General features: G+C 41.7%; 1 protein-coding gene across 2 annotated transcripts in view; it reads left to right on the top strand.

The window, feature by feature from the left end:
• The window catches only part of nlgn1 (neuroligin 1), a 560,456-nt gene that overhangs the window by 219,028 nt on the left and 317,425 nt on the right, over positions 1-24,003 (top strand). For both annotated transcript variants that reach the window (XM_061737367.1, XM_061737366.1), the window contains 2 exons: positions 10,371-10,430; positions 23,353-23,505. In XM_061737367.1, the coding sequence (XP_061593351.1) occupies positions 10,371-10,430; positions 23,353-23,505 (213 nt within the window). The remainder of the gene's footprint in view (positions 1-10,370; positions 10,431-23,352; positions 23,506-24,003) is intronic.

Raw genomic sequence — 24,003 nt, 5'->3', positions numbered from 1 at the left:
CTGCAGACATCTGCCTACATCTCATGCCATACGAAGCATCATCAGTATGTAATGTTATATGACTTTATGTTCAATTATAGTTCAATATTTGTTGGTTAAAAGTTGTTTTGTGAAATTTAAGGATGTAATAATCTCTGAGGATTCTTTGTATGTAAAATGGTTAGCTAAACATTGGATTTCAGTTACAGTGTTTGTAGTAGTGAAATAGTATGAGTGAACACACATTTAAACTCAACAGGTTACTTTATTGATAGATTAAAACAATAAATAAGTAACAAATAAGCAATAAATAGATAATTCATATGTAAGCATGAGTGAGTAAAAAAGTTAAAAGGAAGTAATTTGATTTCTGTTCTCAGTTTCACCCTTTTCAAGTCAATAAACCTGTGGACAAACTTATCACTGTCTCCAGAGTTTTGATGAATGGAAGGTGTTTATCTTACTGCCATATTTTGGACACATAGTGAAATGACAACTTCAGCGCAGAAGATAAGGCAGTTTATGCTGGAAACAGAAAATGGAATCTAAAGAAGGAACATTACGGACCAGATCCTACGCCTCATGTACTTCAAAAAGGTCAAAGGCTTCTTCCACAGGGGCTGCTGCTGCCGCCATGGCTCGTGCAAAAGCAGAGACAGCCAAGCCAAGGCTACCTTATGCAGAAAAGGAAATGGCCTTAAAAGTAGAAAATGCACAACTAGAAGCAACTATGGGCATGTTATTTTTAGAGCAAGAAACAGCTTTGGCCGAAGCAGAAGTCTTAGAGGCAGCTGTCGATGGTAGTCATGGAAGTAGCTCCAAGGTTTACTCAGACCAACTATCTGCTACCCCCCTTGACCCTATGGAGCATACCAAAGAATATGTCGCTAAACATGCCGAAGAGGAAAACAGCGTGGAAACGGTCCTTTGGCAATACGGTCAAATGTCTATATTTGACGTGCAGTAAGGAAATGGACTTGCTGGTCAAGTGGCTGGGGAAAGATTCAGCTGAGCATGCTAAAAGGATCAGGGCTGTCCATGTTAATTTCCCAGATAGAGGACTCAAAATGATATGGGATAGACTGGATACATTTTATGGGGCTCCTGAAGTGATTGAAGATGCACTTTTCCAACATATTAATGGCTTTCCAAAAATATCCAAGAGGGATTATTTGAAACTTCACGAGTTAAGTGATCTCCTTATGAAACTGGAGGCTGCAAAGAAATACCTCCCAGGCCTTCAATATCTAGACACAGCACGGAGAATAAATCCTTTAGTCCAAAAGTTGCCTTTCAACCTACATGAGAAGTGGCTTTCTCTCGGATCTAACTACAAAGTGCAGTACCAAGTCTCATTCCCTCCCTTTGGATTTTTTGTCAACTTCGTCAGGCAACAGGCTTTAACACAAAACGATTCAAGCTTCAAGTTCACTGGCCAAGTGGATGCCCCTCCAAAAGGAGACAAGACACTAGGTAGACAAAGGGAAATCTCTGTGCACAAGACAGGTGTGCTTCCTCCAGCTCTTCTTGCCTCAGATGGACGTGATGTTAGAGCTAACGATTCCGAGAGACAGTGCCCAATCCATAAAAAGCCTCATCTACTGCAGAAGTCCCGACTTTTCTGTGAAAAGCCTTTAGCGTTACGCAAAGCATTCCTGAAGGAGAACGGGATTTGCTTTAAATGTTGCACATCCACACGACACATGGCTGAGGACTGCAAAGACACAACAACATGCCTTGAGTGTAAGAGTGAGAGACATATCTCTGCCGTCCATCCTGGACCAGCACCATGGAACCAAGAGCCATTCCCCTCTACAGATAATGGCAGGGAGCAAGACTCCATACCATCTTCAGAAGTCTCTACTTGCTGCACCAAAGTCTGTGGTGATCAGAGTAACAAATCGTGCTCCAAGATTTGTCTTGTCAACATCCACCCTGTAGGCCAGTGCCAGAGAGCTATGAAAGTCTACACCAGGGGTGTCCAAAGTTGGTCCTCGAGGGCCGGTGTCCTGCATGTTTTAGATGTCTCCTTGCATCAATACACCTGATTCAAATTAACGGTCGTCACCAGCTTGCCATCAAGGTCTGGACTGTCTGTTGGTGACACAGCTACTTTTATCATGGAGTGCTGAAGCAGGGAAACATCTAAAACCTGCAGGACACCGGCCCTCGAGGACCGACTTTGGACACCCCTGGTCTACAAAATCATCGACGAGCATAGTAATAAATCTCTAATATCGTTCCAAGTTCTTCGATGCCTTCAATGTTCAGGGTCCCATCTTTTCATACTCTCTCCGGATTTGCTCTGGATTGACGGAGCGTACAGGGAGAAGAGCTTCAGGCTTCCAAATTGAATGGATGGATTGAAAAGTCAGTCTCCCCTTACCAAGTCTCTTGGAATGCAACGATATCCCCAAAAACAGAATGGAAATTCCTACACCCAGTGCTGCATCCAACCACCCGCACCTCCAACCAGTGGTTCACCTTATCCCGGAGCTCGATCCGAGTGCTCCCATCATGTTTTTCCTCGGGCGAGACATCATTTCAGTCCACAAAGGTGCGCAAGGAGGTCAATGGCCCATGCGATACTCCCTAGGCCCAGAAACTTGACCTGGGATGGGTGATAGTTGGAAATGTGTGCTTGGGAGGTATTTATAAGCCCATCACAGTGAATACATTCTATACTAGCACTACAGAACAGAAGCACCCCTCCATCTTTGAGTCATGCCCAAACGTCTTCCGTGTGAAGGAGAAATATAACAATTTCCGATGTCCTGAGCATCCGAGAGCACCCTCTACAGAGAAGCCGAATTGTAGTGAAAAGGTCCAGGAGGTAAGCTGCTCAGTGTTTCAGCAGACTAAAGATGATATCATCGATGGATTTAGCCACTTTGTTATCTCATTCCTGCGAATAATGGAACACAGCTTAAAGAAGGACGAGGGCAACAGCTGGATAGCTCCATTGGCATTCAAAACTACAAAGCCTCGTCTCCCAGACAACAAAGTTCAGGTCCTGAATCGACTGTCATCTCTGAGACACAGTCTAGAGAGGAAGCCAGTGCTGAAGGAGCACTTTTTCACTTTCATGGAGAAGGTGTTCCAGAACAATCATGCTGAAGTGGCACCTCCACTTAAGAGAGACGAAGAGTGATGGTATTTGCCATCCTTCAGCGTGTATCATCCAAGAAAACCAGGGAACATCCGTGTAGTGTTCGACTCCAGTGCCCAGCACAGTGGAGTGTCACTTAACAATGTACTGTTAACCAGACCTGACCTCAACAATACCCTCCCTGGGATGTTGATCAGATACCGCAAGCAAGCTGTGGCTATAACAGCAGACATTCAGCAGATGTACCACTGCTTCCTAGTGAGAGAAGAAGACCCCAATTTTCAGAGGTTTTTGTGATTTAGGGACAACAACTCATTGAAAGACATTGTAAAATACTTTGTTTTTGGGAATTGTCCCTCCCCGGCAGTAGCCATATACTGTCTAAGGCACTCTGTACAAGATGCAGAGCCTGATGTCAAGCAGTTTGTAAACCGCGACTTCTACATGGACGATGGCTTGAAGTCTTTCCCTACAGTTGAAGCTGCGGTGAACCTGCTCAAGGGGATGCAAGACGTGTTGTCAGACTTCAACTTATGTCTACACAAAATTGCTTCAAACATCCCAGGAACATGCTAAAGAATTCAAAGACCTGGACTTCGGCTCTGACGCATTTCCCATGCAGCGCAGGCTGGGTCTCAACTGGGATCTTATGTCAGACGCCTTTACCGTTAAAATTTCTGATCAGGACAAGCCTGGACAAACTGATTACTGTCTCCAGAGTTTTGATGAACGGAAGGTGTTTTTCTTACTGCCAAGTTATATTTTGGAAATATATTGATTCTTACTGATCTTATTCAATAACTTCACTTACTTTGGTAAATGCATAACTTCTTTTGCATTTGTGTTTCAATGGAACCACATATAGACAAACAACCATGCACACAACTACAGGCAATTTAGAATCATCAGTCAACCTAACATACATGGTTCTGGACTGTGAAGAACCCGGATTGCCCGCAGGGAACCCACGCAAGCACGAGGAAGACATGGAACAAGTAGCTTAATTTCCCTTTAAGTTATTGCCTGCTCACATTGAGGAGACAGTGGATGCCGATGGGTCCTAGCCTGTTGCTCTTGCAGCCTCTAAAATAAGGAAAGCACATAACCGGACCCAAGACGTGTCGAATAGAGCATATGATTTTAGTATGTAGGTCTGGTTGGATAAAAATAGATGTACAGTAGCACTAGAAATCAAAGAGAGCCAGGTAGATGAAAGTTTGATGTCCCTCATCAGGACTCGTACCAGCTGAGACCTCACTAGTTAGTGTGCATGAGCCACACACACAAATATGGGGACAGACATGTATTACCATGTCAGGGTAAAGGTCAGTGTCAGGATCTGTTTGTCACCATGCAATTTGGTATTGACACGTTATTGCTAGATGATGTTTCTCCCTGTCAAAGTCTGTCTTTGTCTTTCCCCCTGTCTCTGAATCTCCGTCTGTGTGTCTATGATAGGAGCTGTCAATCAGCTGTCTTGTCTGGGCTGATCCCCATTACCCTTTCTGTCAAAAAACCCGCCATCGTAAAAGTCATGGCCTCATCTGTTACATCAAATGAAGAGCAGCAATTTAAACAAAACCCCCCAAAGAAGGAGGAAAAGTAACTGTTGTCTTATAGGCTCTTGTTTGTATGGGTAGTGGATTAAAAAAACTATCTATCTATCTATCTATCTATCTATCTATCTATCTATCTATCTATCTATCTATCTATCTATCTATCTATCTATCTATCTATCTATCTATCTATCTATCTATCTATCTATCTATCTATCTATCTATCTATCTATCTATCTATCTATCTATCTATCTATCTATCTATCATCTGCAGTACACATATATATAATTATTGGGTATGCAATATACAGTACATTAAGAAACTAATCAGCCTAGAAAATAAGAGTCTGTGCATCACTCGTGGAAAATAATCTATGTTTTCTTTTTTTCAGACAAAGTTCCGACTTCTTACCTTCCGTCTAACTCTAAGTCGGAACTTTGTCTGAAAAAAAGAAAACAGAATATCAATCTGAAGACATAATGAACACAATACAACTATTTTGAAAATGAGTTCTGACAGGATACAGGTGGATCAGTATCATGTTATGGACCCATTTAGTACTAAAACTGTCGACAATATGCTACATCTAAAGGCTTTGGCCAACCTTTATGATAATGGTAGACAGCTGGTTTAGTCTGGATCTGCTGGTCCAGGACTAAGACTGGACCATCCAGAAAGTGTTTCTCCGGTGATGGACCGGGATCTAGACCGGTCTCTCCTCCCTGGACCAGGACCTGGACCTGGACCTGGACCGGGACCAGGACCTGGACCTGGACCGGCATCTAGACCGGTCTCTCCTCCTGCCGATGCAACACTCCGAGTTACAGCAACTTTGCTCTTTATTTCTCACGTTTGCACCTCGATAATCCCGTCGGCACCAGTTGTCTTTATTTCTGCAGCAGAGGAATCAGATCATGATGCTTCATGTTTTAAATATAAATGTATTTTGTTCACATTGTTATACTTTTGAGAGAGGTGATCACGGACATCCACAATGTGTAAAACTCAATAAACGTGTACATTGGTCTTAATCCGTCAATATATAATACGCGCAGTGTTCGAATTGGGGGGGAGCTAAGGGGAGCTGAGCTCCCCTAAGAAGGACACTGGCTCCCCTGAAAGACTGCTTTTTGAAATTTAGGGGGAGCTCTAAAATATTGGCTGTTTCTTTTTCAGACAGGTTATAGAGTTCGATTTTCTGTATGACCAAATCCGCTCCGACCCGGTGTGTCAGTGATCAGCGCAGACAGACTGCAGCTTCGCCTGAATTATGGTACTGCGTTAAATCGACGGCGTAGGGTCGCAGTACGGTGTGCGTCGCCGCGTACCCTACGCCGAGGGCTCTGCGTCGATTTAACGCGGAACCATAATTCATGCTTTAGCAGAGCTGCGCTCTCGGCCACGCGGACGTGCCATGCGCTCCGGCGGACAGCGGAGCTCTCCTGACACAGCTGCAGCTCGTCAGCTCATCTATGGAGAAGTTAAAGAGCATCTACTGCTAACTTCTCCTTTCATCAAGGCAGGGAAGAGAATCAGGCCAGAATAGATGAATGTTATCAGTGACTAAGTTTGTGGTGTTGAACATGTTACTGGACATTCTTGTGCAATTGCTACAAAATAATTTGTTGTTTTTAGTTAATTTCTACAGAAGAATATTTATTTTATTATTATTATTTTATATTAAATACATATTTTACTGTATACTACAAATCATTTAGTGGGGACCCCCTGGCACCATGGAGGAGCCCAAGGCTGGGGGCATCTTAAGACCTCACTTATATTTTTTTTGTTCAAAGATATAAAACTTTTATATCTTTGAACAAAAAAGATCAGAGAAACAAAGAAATTGAAACAAAGAAACAATTTTAGTATCAACTTTGTTTTATTAGAACAAAGTTGATACTAAATGTGTTTCTTTTCCTTTTTTCCAAATGAGAATCGATAAGAGAATCGATAAAGAGTTGAATCGTTAAGCAGAATCGAAAATGGAATCGGAATCGAAAAAATCTTATCAATTCCCGTCCCTAGTAAGACCATTATACAGGATTCTTGAAGGGGTGTTTTGAGCAGAAAAAACGTTGCCTGTGTGTCCCCTTGCTGCTTTTCTTTATTCTTATTAATAAATTAGTTCGGTCATGCAATACGGCTAGTAGAATGTTTTTCACATGGTCTTTAACCCAGCAAGCACCGTTCTAAAAGAGGAGCAAATGATACATTTGTTTATTTATATTGAGACCCGTTATGTTGCCAAATTGCGTCAATTAATTTGCTTCAAAGTGAAAATTTCTTTGGGCAGTACCCCCTCCCCGTCCAACCCCCCCGTCCAACCCCTCAAAAATGTTGGCTCCCCCAGGACCCATGGTCCAATTCGAACCCTGAATACGCGTGACAATAAAGCGGAACGAGGAGCCGTTTTTCATCCACCAACTTAAGTTCTGGTGTCGGTTCTTAAATACAAACCAGAAAAGCAGAGTGTAATGATGCACTAATGCTGCCCATAAACATTCACAAACCCGTACAATCATAATAAAACCACAACTCTTCCCAGAACGCAACACAAAGCAAAAAACAACATTACCCATAATGCAATGCAGCTGAAATCGGAGGAAATGCCTCAAAATAAATTATTTTTTCCAGGCCTCAACTTCTGACAGGACTGTCTCCAGCTCACACCCGATGTTGATGTTGATGTAATTATCTTCATTATCATATTCAAATGTATGTATTTGAGGGAGGAGACAGGGAGGAGTGCTGTGCTCAAATCCATGTTGATTGTGATGTTCAAAGGAACCTGCGTGGATTTGGGCGTGTGCACAGTTTTGAACATCTGAATTTTTTATTTTTTTGCGTACGTGAAAATTCCACGCACGGATTCACGTTGAAATCCACGCACTCTTTGATCATGAGGCCGCTGGTGTTTGTAAGGACTCTCTCTCAGCGTTCTGGATCAGCTGCAGCTGCCTGATAGATTTCTTGTTAAGGCCTGTAAAGATGCCATTGCAATAATCCAACCTACTGAAAATGAATGCATGAATACGGTTTTCCATGTCTTGTTTAGACAGAATCCCCTTAGTTCTAGCAATGTTTTTTAGGTGGTAATAGGCAGATTTAGTGATAAACTTTAGATGGCTGTTGAAGTTCAGGTCTGAGTCAATAATTACACCCAGATTTCTGGCTTGATTTGTAGCTGTCAATGACATGGAGCCAAGGTGAGCGCTGATCTTTTCCCTTTCATTTTTAGGGCCAAAAATGCTTACTCACTGAGATCAGGGGACTGTAGTCATGTGGTGACACTGAAATATAGAGCTGTGTGTCATCGGCATAAGTATGGTAGGAAATGTTATGATGTTCCATAATCTGAGCTAGGGGTAGCATATGGATGTTGAATAGAATCGGTCCGAGAATGGACCCTTGAGGAACCCCACATGTGATCTTGGTTCTTTTAGACTCATGGTGCAGGCAGGTGGAAGCAGCAACGGGATGACCAGAGGGGGGGCCAGCACGCAGCTCCCGAAGCTCCGGCCTGCAAACATGCACAAAAGAGAAAAAAGGGGGGCCAGCACAAGAAACTACAGAAGCGATGGACAAAAATGATGGATATGAGATACTTATAATAAATAAAAATGGAAATTGAGAAGAGAAGAAGGGAGAGGAGAGGAGAAGAAGGGTGAGAGGCACCGCCCAGTGGATCATGTCGGTGCCCCCCTGCAGCATAAGCCTATAGCAGCATATCTACCAGGAAGATATGTTTGAGACTAACTATTATAGTCTTGTTCTATAGCTGCAACTATGACTACTGTGTCAAATGCAGCACTGAGATCCAGTAATACCAGAACAGTTCGGAAGCAGTTGTTGATATTGGAATTAAAACACTGGGCTATTGAATACTGGGGGAGTTAGTAAGAACTACTGATGCAAACATAAACGTTTTGACAGTCCATCAGCTGTTTTCTCATCCATCACATGTTCAAATCATATTCCACATTTTATCCATGTCATTATCATATGTTATTAACATCCACTTATGTGCAGACTCATCTGCTTCGTTACATTACAGGAGTTAAGGGACGTGTGTGGTTATGTCCTCAGGTGTGTATGGGTGTTAGTGTGTGTGCGAATCCCTGGGAACTGTCAGTGAGCTGTAATGCCGTGTGTCTGTTTGCATGTTCTGCACTATGCTGGTTTTTGATGTTTTTTTTCCAGAGTGCACGTTTTTGATATTAAATATGATGTAGTTTTGCATCTCTGTTTTTGTATAGTTGTGTGTGTGCGTGGGAGTGCTTGTGCCTATATGACATGACAAGAAATGCCTTTTGAAATGACAATGCTACTGTTTATACGTTTGATGCCGAAGCACCTGACCAATCTCCCTGCTGGAGCCTTAAGTTTCCCCTTTGGGGATTATTAAAGTTGAATTAAACACCTCCTTATACACCAGAAACAGGACTGTGATGGTTTTCTCTTCTCTTTTACGTCTCACCCGTCTTCATCCTCAGCCACTGAGCTATGGTCCAAAGAAGTTTCATTCAGATATTGCAGTTATAAAAATTGCCATCCTGAAAACTTTAAATTATTTTATAAATGCTATATATTTTTAAGTTTGCTTGCTTGTTATTTTTCTTTTTTATTAGATATGTTTTTTAATTAATCAAAGCTTTTTCCAATCTGCATGTGAACAGGAGTTTTCCAATTAATTCCCAGTCTAGATAATTAAAAACAAATATATAAATAAACCCTCAAATAAACATACGAGTCATTAAAAATAAATGAATAAATGAATGGGATTATATTTACAGGACTGTCTCAGAAAATTAGAATATTGTGATAAAGTTCTTTATTTTCTGTAATGCAATTAAAAAAACAAAAATGTCATACATTCTGGATTCATTACAAATCAACTGAAAAATGTCAAGCCTTTTATTATTTTAATATTGCTGATTATGGCTTACAGTTTAAGATTAAGATTATAGCATATTTGAGTTTTCTTAAGCTATAAACCATGATCAGCAATATTAAAATAATAAAAACCTTGCAATATTTCAGTAGATTTGTAACAAATCCATAATGTATGACATTTTTGCATTACAGAAAATAAAGGACTTTATCACAATATTCTAATTTTCTGAGACAGTCCTGTAGTCTTTAACCTCATTCTCTCCAGACTGAATCCTGCATGACGTGGCGTTTCTGGTGCAAATGTGACGCGGCAGAAGCGTGATTTTTGTGTGTGTTTGCTCCTCCAAGGTCAACCATCAGGTAGAGTTGGTCTTAAAGTCTTAAAGGTGCTGCTTCTTTTCCTCTGTTTCCCTCCCTCTCTGCCTCCCTGGGTGTTTCCAGCTGTTTATGTGATTCCTCTGATGTGCACCAATCATGCCACTCTATGAAATGTTTGAAAAAGCTGTGTGTCTTTTGATCCAGTTGGGTTTATCTTTACTTAATTCTTCATTTTTAACTAAGAACACATTTTTTTATTGACAGTTTTTTTTTTAATTTTTATTTTTAAAGTCCCTCTTTTCTTGCATTGTAACTACCCTTAGACAACTCTCACGTGTGAAGTGGACATTGTGGTAAAACCCTGGTCGGAAAGAGCTTTTTTCTTTTTAATGACGAGCTATCGTAGCTGTTATCACTGACAAACTTTCTTATATTTTGAGAGCACCTTTTGAAAGATGTCTGTGTTTTTGATCACTTTGTTTTCCTCCATCTTCTCCTTCTTGGTCTATAGGTCCCCTTACAAAGAAACACACTGATGATTTAGGTGATAGTGATCGCACGGATGATGAAGGTATTTTTTTTTTCCACAATGTCAAATCTGATTTGCATGACAAGGGAATCCAGACTTACCCTTTCTCCTCCAATTTTTTTTTATCTTCTTTGATTTTCTTACATTTCTTGTCCTTTTTTGAAAGTAATGGACATTTTCTTTTTGCTCTTTACTCGTATACTCTTTTTGGGCTGGATGTGTTTTGTCCTTTTCAGCTTAATGTCTGAAGTTTACATGTCTCCCACCATTCTTTGATATTAATACTGTAGCCTAGATTTTCTGCTTGAATTTGCTCTTTCTTTTACATTATTCTTTACCTCTCTATGTTGCATCCCACAGGCAGATAAAGTAACTAACACATTTTCAGCCTGGTCTTACCACATTTCTGCATGTTTTTTTTCTTTTAATTTGCTTAAATGTGGTTATGTCTGGGACGTTCAACCACCATGCATACCAAACACTGAGATCTGTTCTGGTTTTAGGCATCAAATCAGCGACCTTTGCGCAGTTTCTGTTATTTTGCAAATCCCTGTACTTCTCTGTTCTCCCGGTCAACACCACCGACATCTGAGAGAACAAACTGCTAGAGTTGGATAAAACTCATTTATCATTCTATTTGTCAAAGAACTGATGGACCAACTTTTAGTCACATTGATCATTTGTGTCCATAATTTTAAGATTTGAATCAGAAAAAGAAAGGAGAAGCTGTTCTGTGTGTGAGGTCAGTAGGTGGGTATTGTGCAGAATTGTTTAGCACATTCATGTATTCATGTTAGGGACCTTTTACATCCTGACCTGATTCAGTCAAACCAACTTAATGCTTCAAAGTAAACCACAATCAGTGCGTTTACATGGGAAGTTTAATTCCTCTGTAATTCAGAATTTAAAATGAGTAAAAATTACCAAGTAAACACCTAATTCCCAATGAAAATGGCCATTCAAAATTAAACTTAATTCCGAAGTAAGTGGCTGGTTTATTCCGATTTTAAATCTGAATAGAATAATTCCAGATCATGTTTACACTCATTCCTGTTTAAATTAATTCCGGTCTTTCTTTCTGCTCGTTCCCTCTCCCGTCTGTCTCCATGATCTTATATTCCTGCTGGGCTGGTTTTCCTAACAAAGTTTCAAGATGCAGCAGCAGTAAACGCTGGTCAAGAGCAGAGACCATTTATTTCATAAATAGAAATAATTAAAAGAACAGATGGAAACAGGAAACATCAAAATTGTGAGCTTTTCAAAGTTGTAGCGGCTAAGTTAGTTCTTCTTCCGGTAGTTTAACTTCCGGTCCCCCCCCTATCCAATCAGAACCTTCCCAACCCCCAGACCTGGAGAGGAATTGGAGAAAGACCAGCAAACGTGTTTTCCATGTAGACCTCAATTTGGAATTACTGTAAACTCCATGTAAACTCTAAATAGTTTAATTCTGAATGATTTAATTCTGAATATTTAATTCTGAATTAAAACATCATGTAACCGTGGCCACTGAGATATCACTTAATTATATACATGTGAAACTCTAAAAGTGCATTTCCATTTCTTCCATTCTTTTAAAAGCATTAAATCCTTCATAAGGCATAGATTTCAACAGGATACCTAACAATGACTCATGTATGTGACGTTTTCTGATATTTAACCTCCCAGGACATGGCATACACATGCACGGACATCACGTTTTGTTATCTACGTCATAATGATTCATTTCTTAACGGGGGTCCAAGGCAACAAGAAAACAATTGCAAATCAAGGGCACAGTCAAACAACACAGTTTACTTAATCTCAGTAGTACTAACCGATAAAATGGGCTGCATCGGCGTGACATATCACCTTTTTTAGAGTCAGGTAAGCAATGAAATGTACTGGATGAAATCCCAAGACGGAGTTGTAACCCTAAACGCTGCTGCAGGGAAACGCTAATGGCTAATGATGAGGTACCTTTACGGCGTAATGTCCCATAGTAAACACAATTACACCCAAAAACGCCTGACAACCATCCTGGGATTGGTGTCACCGTGCTGACTTTCTGGGAGCATGAATTGAATTTAAATTTGATGAAATAGTGAATACAAAACAAAACAATAATCAATAATAAATAAATGTAAGTAAAAAAACAAAATAAAAAAAAATATAAATAAAACAATGCATCCATCATAATTAACATGCTCCAAAGGGGGTAAAAACTTTACACTTTTCAAAATGTATTACATTTCTATACAATAAACAAAAGATATCTATATATACCATATATATGTACACACACACACACACATATATATATACTGTATGTATATATATATACTGTATGTATATATATATATATATACTGTATGTATATATATATATATATATATATATATATATATATATATATATATATATATATATATATATATATATATATATATATATATATATGTGTGTGTGTGTGTGTGTGTGTGGTCACAGTTGACTTAATTCATGAAGTTAACGAAGCAGCTAATTAGTCAACAACCTACTAGTGTTCTGAACGCTATTAGCTGGAACCTTTTTGGAGTTTGTCTAGTTTGTGTCACAGACACGTTTTCTGAATTACGGTCCGTAATAACAGTGACAAAAGTGTTTTACAGACTCAGTTAGGTCTATTATGTTTATTCTCTCAAAACAAGAAAGCCTTTGTACTGGTCTGCAGGACAGTTGTACTGGTCTACAGGACAGTTGTACTGGTCTACAGGACAGTTGTACTGGTCTACAGGACAGTTGTACTGGTATACAGGACAGTTGTACTGGTATACAGGACAGTTGTACTGGTCTACAGGACAGTTGTACTGGTATACAGGACAGTTGTACTGGTCTACAGGACAGTTGTACTGGTCTACAGGACAGTTACTGGTATACAGGACAGTTGTACTGGTCTACAGGACAGTTGTACTGGTCTACAGGACAGTTGTACTGGTCTACAGGACAGTTGTACTGGTATGCAGGACAGTTGTACTGGTATGCAGGACAGTTGTACTGGTCTACAGGACAGTTGTACTGGTCTACAGGACAGTTACTGGTCTACAGGACAGTTGTACTGGTCTACAGGACAGTTGTACTGGTATGCAGGACAGTTGTACTGGTCTACAGGACAGTTGTACTGGTATACAGGACAGTTGTACTGGTCTACAGGACAGTTGTACTGGTATACAGGACAGTTGTACTGGTCTACAGGACAGTTGTACTGGTCTACAGGACAGTTGTACTGGTCTACAGGACAGTTGTACTGGTCTACAGGACAGTTACTGGTATACAGGACAGTTGTACTGGTCTACAGGACAGTTACTGGTATACAGGACAGTTACTGGTATACAGGACAGTTGTACTGGTATGCAGGACAGTTGTACTGGTATACAGGACAGTTGTACTGGTCTACAGGACAGTTGTACTGGTCTACAGGACAGTTGTACTGGTCTACAGGACAGTTGTACTGGTCTACAGGACAGTTGTACTGGTATGCAGGACAGTTGTACTGGTCTGCAGGACAGTTACTGGTATGCAAGACAGTTGTACTGGTCTACAGGACAGTTGTACTGGTATGCAGGACAGTTGTACTGGTATGCAGGACAGTTGTACTGGTCTACAGGACAGTTGTACTGGTCTACAGGACAGTTACTGGTATACAGGACAGTTGTACTGGTCTACAGGACAGTTGTACTGGTCTACAGGACAGTTGTACTGGTCTACAGGACAGTTGTACTGGTATACAGGACAGTTGTACTGGTCTACAGGACAGTTGTACTGGTCTGCAGGACAGTTGTACTGGTCTACAGGACAGTTGTACTGGTATACAGGACAGTTGTACTGGTCTACAGGACAGTTGTACTGGTATGCAGGACAGTTGTACTGGTCTACAGGACAGTTGTACTGGTCTACAGGACAGTTGTACTGGTATGCAGGACAGTTGTACTGGTCTACAGGACAGTTGTACTGGTCTGCAGGACAGTTGTACTGGTCTACAGGACAGTTACTGGTATGCAGGACAGTTGTACTGGTATGCAGGACAGTTGTACTGGTCTACAGGACAGTTGTACTGGTCTACAGGACAGTTGTACTGGTCTGCAGGACAGTTACTGGTACACAGGACAGTTGTACTGGTCTACAGGACAGTTGTACTGGTATGCAGGACAGTTACTGGTCTACAGGACAGTTGTACTTCAGCTGAAGATTCTTTGCAATAGATTAGAATCGCCTACATATTCTACTCAACCTCCTATCCAATTTGCATCCCTGCCATATTAAACGTGCAAGTGGATGCGTACTCTAATGAGTTACATTGGTACAGTCGCCCTGATTTAGCATAGGTTCTTTTTATCTTATTTTGCTTTTGCTGAGAATCTCCATAGCTTTGTTCCCTGCAGCAGAAATTATATTGAAAAAAGGAAAGTAGGAACCCACCCATGCTCCCTGTCACTGCTTTTGGTTTGATACTTCCTCTCCAGCAGCAAAATGAGAGGATACTTAGGACTGCAGCAGCCTCGGGGCGTCTCTCCAGGTCTGCTCGGGAAAATCTGAAACACCTAAGTTGCTTTGATCATAACCTCTTCTTTGAGGAAGCACTGATCCACTCCATGCTGACAGGATCCCTTTTCACAGGCACATTCCACCTCACCCACACTCACTTTAGGAAAGAATAGAGTGAAGAAAACAGACCTTCCATTTTTTCATGTGGAATATCAATCCTTGAGTCATTAATATTCAATGATCATTTTATTTAAGACTAACCTGTTAGTGCCTTTAAACAGGAAAAAGAAGTGATATTTAAAATAATTCTATACACTCTCATGTCAACACTAGTCAACCCAGTAATAATTTAAAATGTGAAAAAAAGTGAAATCCGCGTAGTAGTGTTGTGCCACAGCGGTTGCGCTGTTCAGTTATCAAGAACTATTAATAATTTTATTCAACAATTATTAATAATTAATAAGGTAGATTAGTTATCAAATTGAATTATCAAAATTACATGATTCTTGCAGGGGCACCACCTGGGCCTTAACCAAAAAATGATAACTTTAACAGCGAATCAGTCTCAAAATAGGTTTTATTCCACCAGAATAACAGTAAGGGCTTATTTCTGGTGAATAATGTAGAAGGCAATTTCCAGTTCGGCCCTAGCTCTGTCAAACAGCCATTGTGACGAAATACGTGCAAACAACACAAACAACTTCTCATTAAAATCAATAAGAATTTATTCACATCCAAGTGTCAAGCAGATGGTAAAAGCGACACCATTGAATATATCCTGATGGCGCACTACGTTAAAAACATAAAACATTAAATATCAAGAAAAACAACCACAATTAAAGCTGGAAGCAGCGATGAATGGGCCCTCGCACTCACGGCCACCGCCCCCCATAAGCATATCAGAAACGACACGACCCACGACTTCCTATGTCAAACCATTCAAAAGTTACAGCAGAAAATTGGGACAACCAATCAGAAGAAGGGGCGGGGCTAATTAAGGCCAAAGAGGCTCAAGGACTCATTACAGAGTCCCATGACACCACCCACGACTCTCTATGTCAAAACATTCAAATGTTATAGCAGGAAATTAAATATCTAATGTATCGCCAGGCCTGGCTTGCATGCAAAATTTGGTGACTTTTGGGGAACTATCAAATATGGACCAATCAGATGAAGGATGGGCGCGCTTTTTGGCATCTAGCGTCGCCACGGTAACGCTTTTGAAAGAGAAAAGTAATGCGTGTTGTCGCAGGATGGAGACGCACATTTTGATGTATAACACACCTGGGTGCACGTTACGGTTTGGGCCGTATTAACTGCCGAAGGAATGGCATAAACTCCGCCAAAATGACACGATTAATTCAAAATGGCCAACTTCCTGTTCCGTTCCGGCCATGTCACCAAGAGACTTTTCTTTAAGTTGTGCCATGTTACAGGTGAGTACCGATTTTCGTGCATGTACGTCAAACCGTATCGTGGGGCTTGAGGCACAGTTTTCTAGGGGGCGCTGTTGAGCCATTTTGCCACACCCATTAATGCAAACCATTAAATATCAAATTTTTCGCCAGGCCTGGCTTGCGTGCAAAATTTCGTGACTTTTTGGGCACGTTTAGGGGGGCAAAAAGGCCCTCCTTTCGTCAGAAGAAAGAAAGAAAGAAATAAAGAAAGAATAACAATTCCTACAGATACAATAGGGCCTTCGCACTGTAAGTGCTCGGGCCCTAATAAAACATTAACTGCATAAGGAGAATAAATCAAAAATAATAAACACGTGATACAAAACTCCCGATCATCTGTGTCTCCAGACAACTGGCTGCACGTGGCCGACAAGACATTTAAAGATGGCGGCGCCCTCACGCCACGTGCAATCAGACGGGATGACAAAACACGGCGTTTAAAACTTGAATAACTGGCGGAAAATGGCGCCACAAAATAAACAAACGGCGATAATGCCGGTAGTTGCCGGCGTTACACAGTAATATGCGTACAGTAACTTCATTAAACACAAAATTAGCTCTGAACCGCTCTAGATTAAACTGATCGCCCAAAACACAGCCTCACGTCTCCCTTGGCTCCGGGTCTGGAGGTGATGAGAGCCTTTTCAGGTGCTGATCCACGTTTTCTGCCGGTCTTTTTTCAGTTGTGGGAGAACCTTCGTTTCAGTTCGGCTCCACCATGCGGCTCGGTTCCTCTGTCCGGCGGGGATCCCACCGGCAGTTCGCTCCTGCAGGGGTCCTCCAGGAGCGGGCAGCCGCTCGGCTCCTCTCCTGTTCCTACTTTGAAAAAGAAAAGACAGTCTTGCAGCGTGCAACAGCCGGGGCGATCTCTCCGATCACGGAGCCTCTTAACGCGGCCTCCAGGTGCGGGACAGTCCACTGCAATCAGGGCCGCTCCCGTTTCATCACCGAGGCGCGGGCTTCATGGACGCAGGAGAATCTGCTTCTCGGGCTGATCTGGATCGGAACCTCCTGGTGAAAGAACTCAAAACAGAGAGAAAGTTAGGAGCAGAGGGAGAGAGGAAGCGCTGCAGCGTTTCCCGGTGTCAACCAGATCCCGGTGTGGACGCGTTTTCTCCCTCCCCCGTTTTGGGGGGGAAGGCCGGCCTGGTCCGACGTGCCTTCGGCAGGAAGCCAAGAGCGGACGAACTGCTCAGAATGAAGAGCTGAGGAAGAAAAAATTGCTGGTAGAGAAACGGAGATTTGTTCTCTGCGGGCTGCGTGACGTAATAAGCGCCTGGCCAGTGATTGGACGCGTGCCGCTTCAGGCGTCGCCCCCAAGGCACACTGGTCTTTGTAGTTTTTCAAAGCGGCCATTTTAATAGGCATCCGAAGCTGATTTCGGGATGAGCCGGCTTTAAAGTCAAATTCACATTCACAAAATGTTCACAAAACCTTCATGAGTCCAGGGTTCACATGAGCACATGACGGTAGCACAGTAGCAAACTTTTTTTTTTTTTTTTTACAATTATTATACAAGGCTACAAATTGCGGAGATCAGCCCCGCCCCACCGCGACCCGAGTAAGTAAGTAAGTCTTTTTCTCCTAAAGGCAGGTGTGTTTTTTCCAAAAACGAACATAGTTATGGGTCGTTGTTGTCGCTCTTTTTCTTCTGGGCAAAAAGATTATTATAAACCGACATCCCACCATGGATTGTATCTGAGACAGTGACTGCGTTTCCATGCATCAATAACCCTTTTAAAACCCGAATATTGGCAATAACCCAAATTTGCACGGCCATGTAAACACCAATAGCCCCTTTGAATAACCTGAATTTGCTCATATTCGGGTTTTTAAAAACCTGAATATGACCCCTGGGTTACTCCTTTTAAAACCTGAATATTGGGTCATGTAAACACCAAACGGAATATCCCCATCAAACGGAACAGGAATTTGTTTTCTGCGCATGCTCTGGTCGCAAGGAATCTTGCCAGGAGGAGACTAATCACTTCATAAATGTAATGAAGGATATGAACATTTCTGCATTTGTAGATGGTAGAAAGTACCGGGATAGAAGATTTACAAGAAGGTGAGAGAAAAGTTGCGCGAAGCAGCATTTGTTTTGAATTTGGATACAGGAAGAAGAAACAGAGAATGATGGGAATTGTGTCATGATGTTCTCCGTGCGTCGCTGGTTTGATCCAGATATCCCAAATGATTAATTACCATGTAAACTGAATATTCCCAATGTTTCAGTAACCGGAATATTAGCAATAACCCCAATTTTGACTGCATGTAAACGTAGTCATTAATGAACGATTCATCAAAGGGTCCCGCTCTTGAGCTGCTGCTGAAGCTCATTGGCCGTTCTTAGCATTGTTGCTAAGCAACCAACATTATTGACACCGGAAGCGAAGTAGCGCAGAGACTATTTAGCCAATCAGAATGCAGAACACGATGTACAATGCAAATCCGTGAAGCAGCAAGGTGAACCGCGTTATAGCCAGTGATTACTGTACACCAATAGCTGACTAAGTCCTCCACCATCTGAATGATGAGGTTAGCTCTCACACTGGCACCAGCTGAACGACACCAGGAGCCAAACCAAAACAAAATTCAGACCTGAACATAAACGCCTACAGGACCGTTTGTTAGGTATACACTGAGACTGGTTTCACTTGTTAAAAGCAGAGAAATAAAAGATAAGCCACCAATTTCTCACACATAGGCAGAGCAATTTTACTCCAACCTCACCTCATTACCGGTGACCTTCAGATGAGAACAAAAAGAGGCAGTTTTAACAGCTCCACTGGAGGTATCTCGCTGTGACCGGAATTAACTCATTTTTTTATGTGATATTTGAATGCACATATACATATCCACAGAAGAGGGTCATTAAGCATATGGTGACTTCTACAAAGGACAGAAGAACAAGAGAAGTCACATACACATATGTAGAGAAACACACTGATCAACTGATGAGCAAATACCGTATCAGCCATGTAAGTGCCCAACCTCAAATTCTGCCACCACTAATCATCATCTGTATGATATTATCAGAAATGGAGGATCATAGGAACCAAACTGCAGGAGATTGGTCTAGTGAAACAATGCTCTTCATCTTCTGAAGTTAAAAGTCAGGAGATGTACAACATTGAGAATCACAATGTCATTACAAAATAGGAGAAATGACTTGCAAAGGAAGGAGAAAAACAATGACCCAGTCCAGAAGACAGGACTAACAGATGTTGAAAACAGCTGATGAGACACAGGTGGAAACAAGACACACCACAAGACACAGCAAGAGAGAACAGTTTCAAAATAAAACAGAAGAGCAAGCTAGACAAAAAACAGGAGTCTAAAATGCAGGAGGGCACCAGTTTACCCAGAGGACGGCTGTTTTCAAACCACACACCCACACACAACGCATACCATGCAGTATGCACAAGGTATTCCACATTGGGAGGCGGCCAGACATAGTAGTTATGTAGTATACCATGGTGAAAACAGTTATGCAACATGTCTGAAAGCTAGTCATTTGAGCAGTTTATGCTGCTGTGTCCCTTTACGTTTGCGAGGTAGATTGGATAATTGCATGCTGGAGATTTTTCCAGGAAATGTGCAAAATCTGGGTATTTTTCAGCATAATACAGAATGTGCAATTGTTCACATATATGCAGTCTATATTTTGGGGAAATCAGAGTGTAGTTTAAAAATCTGCCTAAAACTTGAGGAAACATTGGAACTGAGCAATACTGAAAATCCAAATTCCCAAGACCATGACATCTATATTCTCAAATATAAACTTCCTCATTGGAAATTTTAAATGGCACTTTGGATTTCATCATAATTAGTCAGCAAAAGAGATCATCAGTTTTAAAAGGTCTGAGCATCATCATTTTTGACAAGACCTACGTTACCATTGTGACCATTGTCGGTACCCACTAGAGCCCTGTTTTCTTCATCCCGCTCCCACCCGCTCCTGCTGCATTTCTGACCATTACCGCCCACACCCGCAACGTATGTGTTACACTCCCGCCCGCTCCCGCAGTGTTTATATCCACTCCCGCCCGCTCCCGCAAAACTCAAAAGCAGCAGGCCCTCACGAGTGCAATTTTCACCAATTATGTTCAAGGACTCAAAACCGAGTCCGATGACACCACTCACAACTCTGTATGTCAAACCATTCAAAAGTTATGGCAGAAAGTTGGAACTATTAAATATGGACCAATCAGATGAAGGGGGGACGCGCTTTTTGGCATATATCATCGCCATGGTAACGCTTTTGACTGAGGAAAGTAATGCGCATCGTCGTAGGATCAAGGCACACATTTTGATGTGACATTTTGAACACACCTGGGTGCACGTTACGGTTCGGGCCACATTAACGGCCGAAGAAATGGCATAAATTGCGCCAAAATTACACGATTAATTCAAAATGGACGACTTCCTGTTCGGTTTCGGCCATGGCGCCAAGAGACTTTTCTTTAAGTTGTGACATGATACAGGTGTGTACCGATTTTCGTGCATGTATGTCAAACCGTATTGTGGGGCTTGAGACACAAAGTTTTCTAGGGGGCGCTGTTGAGCCATTTTACCACGCCCATTAATGCAAACCATGAAATATATAATATTTTCCACCAGGCCTGGCTTGTGTGCAAAATTTGGTGCCTTTTGGGGCACGTTTAGGGGGGGAAAAAGGCCCTAATTTTGTCGGAAGGAAGAAAAATAAAAATTCCTACAGATACAATATGGCCTTCGCACTGTCAGTGCTCGGGCCCTAATAATAATAAAATAAATATTCTTCTGCAGAAACTAAATACAACAAATGATTTTGTGGCAATTACACAAGAATATCCAGTAACATGTTCAACACCACGAACTTAGTCACTGCTGTGTGACATTAATCTATTCTGGCCTGAGTCATACTCTTCCCTGCCTTGATGAAAGGAGCATCTAGCGGTAGATGCTCTTTAACTTCTCCATAGATGAGTTGACGAGCTGGAGCTAAACACCACCGGAGCGCCCGGCTCTTCCTGCCACACGCCGCCCGACTCCGCGCTCCCAGCGCGACCGGGTTGCGGAGGAAAGCCCAGCCAAGCCCTAACAGTGTCCCCCCTTTGTTGAAATGTCCACATTTAGGGGTGTAACAATATATCGTGCCACGAAATTTCGCGATACAAAACACGTCACGATACGTGTCGTGGAGGTGACAAACTGTATCGTGATATTGGGTTATTAATATTAATCTATTGTGTTGACTAGTAACGTGCAGCGTATTGGTGCCGACCGCGCCTCGACCCGCGGACCGTCATTCGCGCCCACTGGAATCGATAAGGGAATCGTTTGCAAAAAAAGGAAAAACGATTCCAAGGAATTGAAACACTGGGAACCGGTTCTCAACAAGACCCGGTTCTCGATTCCTATCCCTACTCATGCTTGTGTCAGATGCCTTTGGCGGCTCATCGCCAAGCTCTTCTTGGAAGTTTATACACATTAATACGGCGGCGGTAGAGAACGGACGACAAGGATGACAGCTTCACTGGTCAGTTTACTATGTATAATGACACATTATATAAAATCTAATTAACAAGCAAGATATGTAGATTTCTTTCTTTAAGAGGGTTAAGAAGTTCAGATATTAACAGAAGACTCATCTTTTTGGACTTGTAGAAATATATGGCCGATAAATATTCACATGAAAATAAACTTAATTAAACATTTTATTTGTCTGACTTTAAGTGACGCTCCATCTCATCTTAAATGTCTGGCTTTTAAAAACATATTCATTGAAATAATTAAGGACTAATTCACCATATAAATAAACTGCCCCAATAAACCTTTCAGTCATTTATAAAAACTATGCTTTTCAGTTTTTATTTGCATAATTTCCTCTGGTGCCAACTAGTGCTTCTTTATTTTCCCGATGTCAGGGAAAGCATCTCTAAACAGCTGAGGAGCGCCTCCAATGAAGAGATTGACCTGAATTCACATTTATCTTTTAATTAAGCATTTTTTTTCCCATAAAACCTTCAAGCCAGATATGCCACTTTTTATGATATTTCTAATCAATTACTTGCAGAGGTCTTGCCTGGGATTGGCACGGCCGCTGAGATTGCCACTCTTGCATGTTGACAGCCCGTTGACTGAAGCAAAATTAAAACTCCCCACTTTGAATGTCTTTTATTAATGTCTGTACAACCTGGAGTTTAAAGTAAGTGACTAAATGAAACACCCCAAACATGACAGACCTTCATGTGGGAAAGTGAGTGATTCGATGCCTAAAACTAATAAGATCTCACATTAAAAAGCTGGTGTGCCACATTTACTCATAAAACAAAAAAATTAAAGGGTTGGCCAAACTCTTAACCCTGGTACTGTCTTTGGGTCAAAATGACCTCATTCTCCTGTTCCTTCTTTCATCCTGCTCTCTCCTTCCTTCTCCCTTCCTCTTTACTCCCTTCCTTCCTTCTTTCCTTCTTTCTTTCTTTCTTTCTTTCTTTCTTTCTTTCTTTCTTTCTTTCTTTCTTTCTTTCTTTCTTTCTTTCTTTCTTTCTTTCTTTCTTTATCCTTCCTTCCTTCTTTTTTCCCTTCCTTCCTTCCGTCCGTCCTTCCTTCTCCCTTCCTCTTTTCTCCCTTCCTTCCTTCCTTCCTTCCTTCCTTCCTTCCTTCCTTCCTTCCTTCCTTCCTTCCTTCCTTCCTTCCTTCCTTCCTTCCTTCCTTCCTTCCTTCCTTCCTTCATTCCTTCCTTCCTTCCTTCCTTTTCTCCCATCCTCCCTTCCTTATTTTCTCCCTTCCTTCCATCCTTCTTTTCTTCCTTCCTTCCTTCGTTCTTTCCTTCTTTTCATTCTTCCTTCCTTCCTTCTTTCCTCCCTTCTTCTCTTCCTCCTTGCTTGACCTGAAGACAGCACAAGGGTTAAAGTAATAAAATGTCATCTCTGGCTGTCATTGTCAGTCCGTCCACTAATCCGTCTCTTTGCCTGTTCCACCCCTCTTCCTCTTCCTCTCCTTCCTCCTCTTTCCCCCAGACATTAGGGAGAGTGGAAGCCCCAAGCCAGTGATGGTTTTTATACACGGCGGCTCCTACATGGAGGGATCTGGAAACATGTTTGACGGCAGTATCCTGGCCAGCTATGGGAATGTGATTGTTATAACTCTCAACTACCGCCTGGGTGTCCTAGGTAAGAATCCAGCTTTATTATCTCCTACTCAGCAGTGTTGGCTCTCTTCCTTGCTTTCTTTCATCTCTCACCAGTGGAGGAAACCCTCAGGGGTCAGCGTCGCCTATCCTCATTTCAGGCTCTGTTTCTTTTCCTCTCAGTGTGATATAAGCGGACAGTTTGTTCTGTGACTGAAATCTGAACTGCTCGCTTGATGTAGGGCTTGTTGCCCGGCTTGTTGCCCGGTCCCTGGTTTCGGCCTAGTATTTGCACAACACGATATTTTCAAGGACTGGTTTTAAGCTTGGTTTAGGTGAGTTTGTCTGGTCTTTCGTTTTTGCTCTGGGTTTTTCATGAGACAGGAAGTACAGTATCTCTGTGGCAGTGTTGGTGTTTGCAAGAACTGTGGACATGATACATCAACTCCTTATTAGGAAACTGAAAATAATGAAACCAGCATTACAGAAAATGTATAAAACTCTGAAGAAGAATCATGACAGCTTGATATTGATACATATA

This window comes from Cololabis saira, chromosome 13 (assembly GCF_033807715.1).
Source record: "Cololabis saira isolate AMF1-May2022 chromosome 13, fColSai1.1, whole genome shotgun sequence".
NCBI lineage: Eukaryota > Metazoa > Chordata > Actinopteri > Beloniformes > Belonidae > Cololabis > Cololabis saira.
Note: the sequence above shows the minus strand (reverse complement) of the source record. Positions and strands in the feature narration are given on the sequence as shown.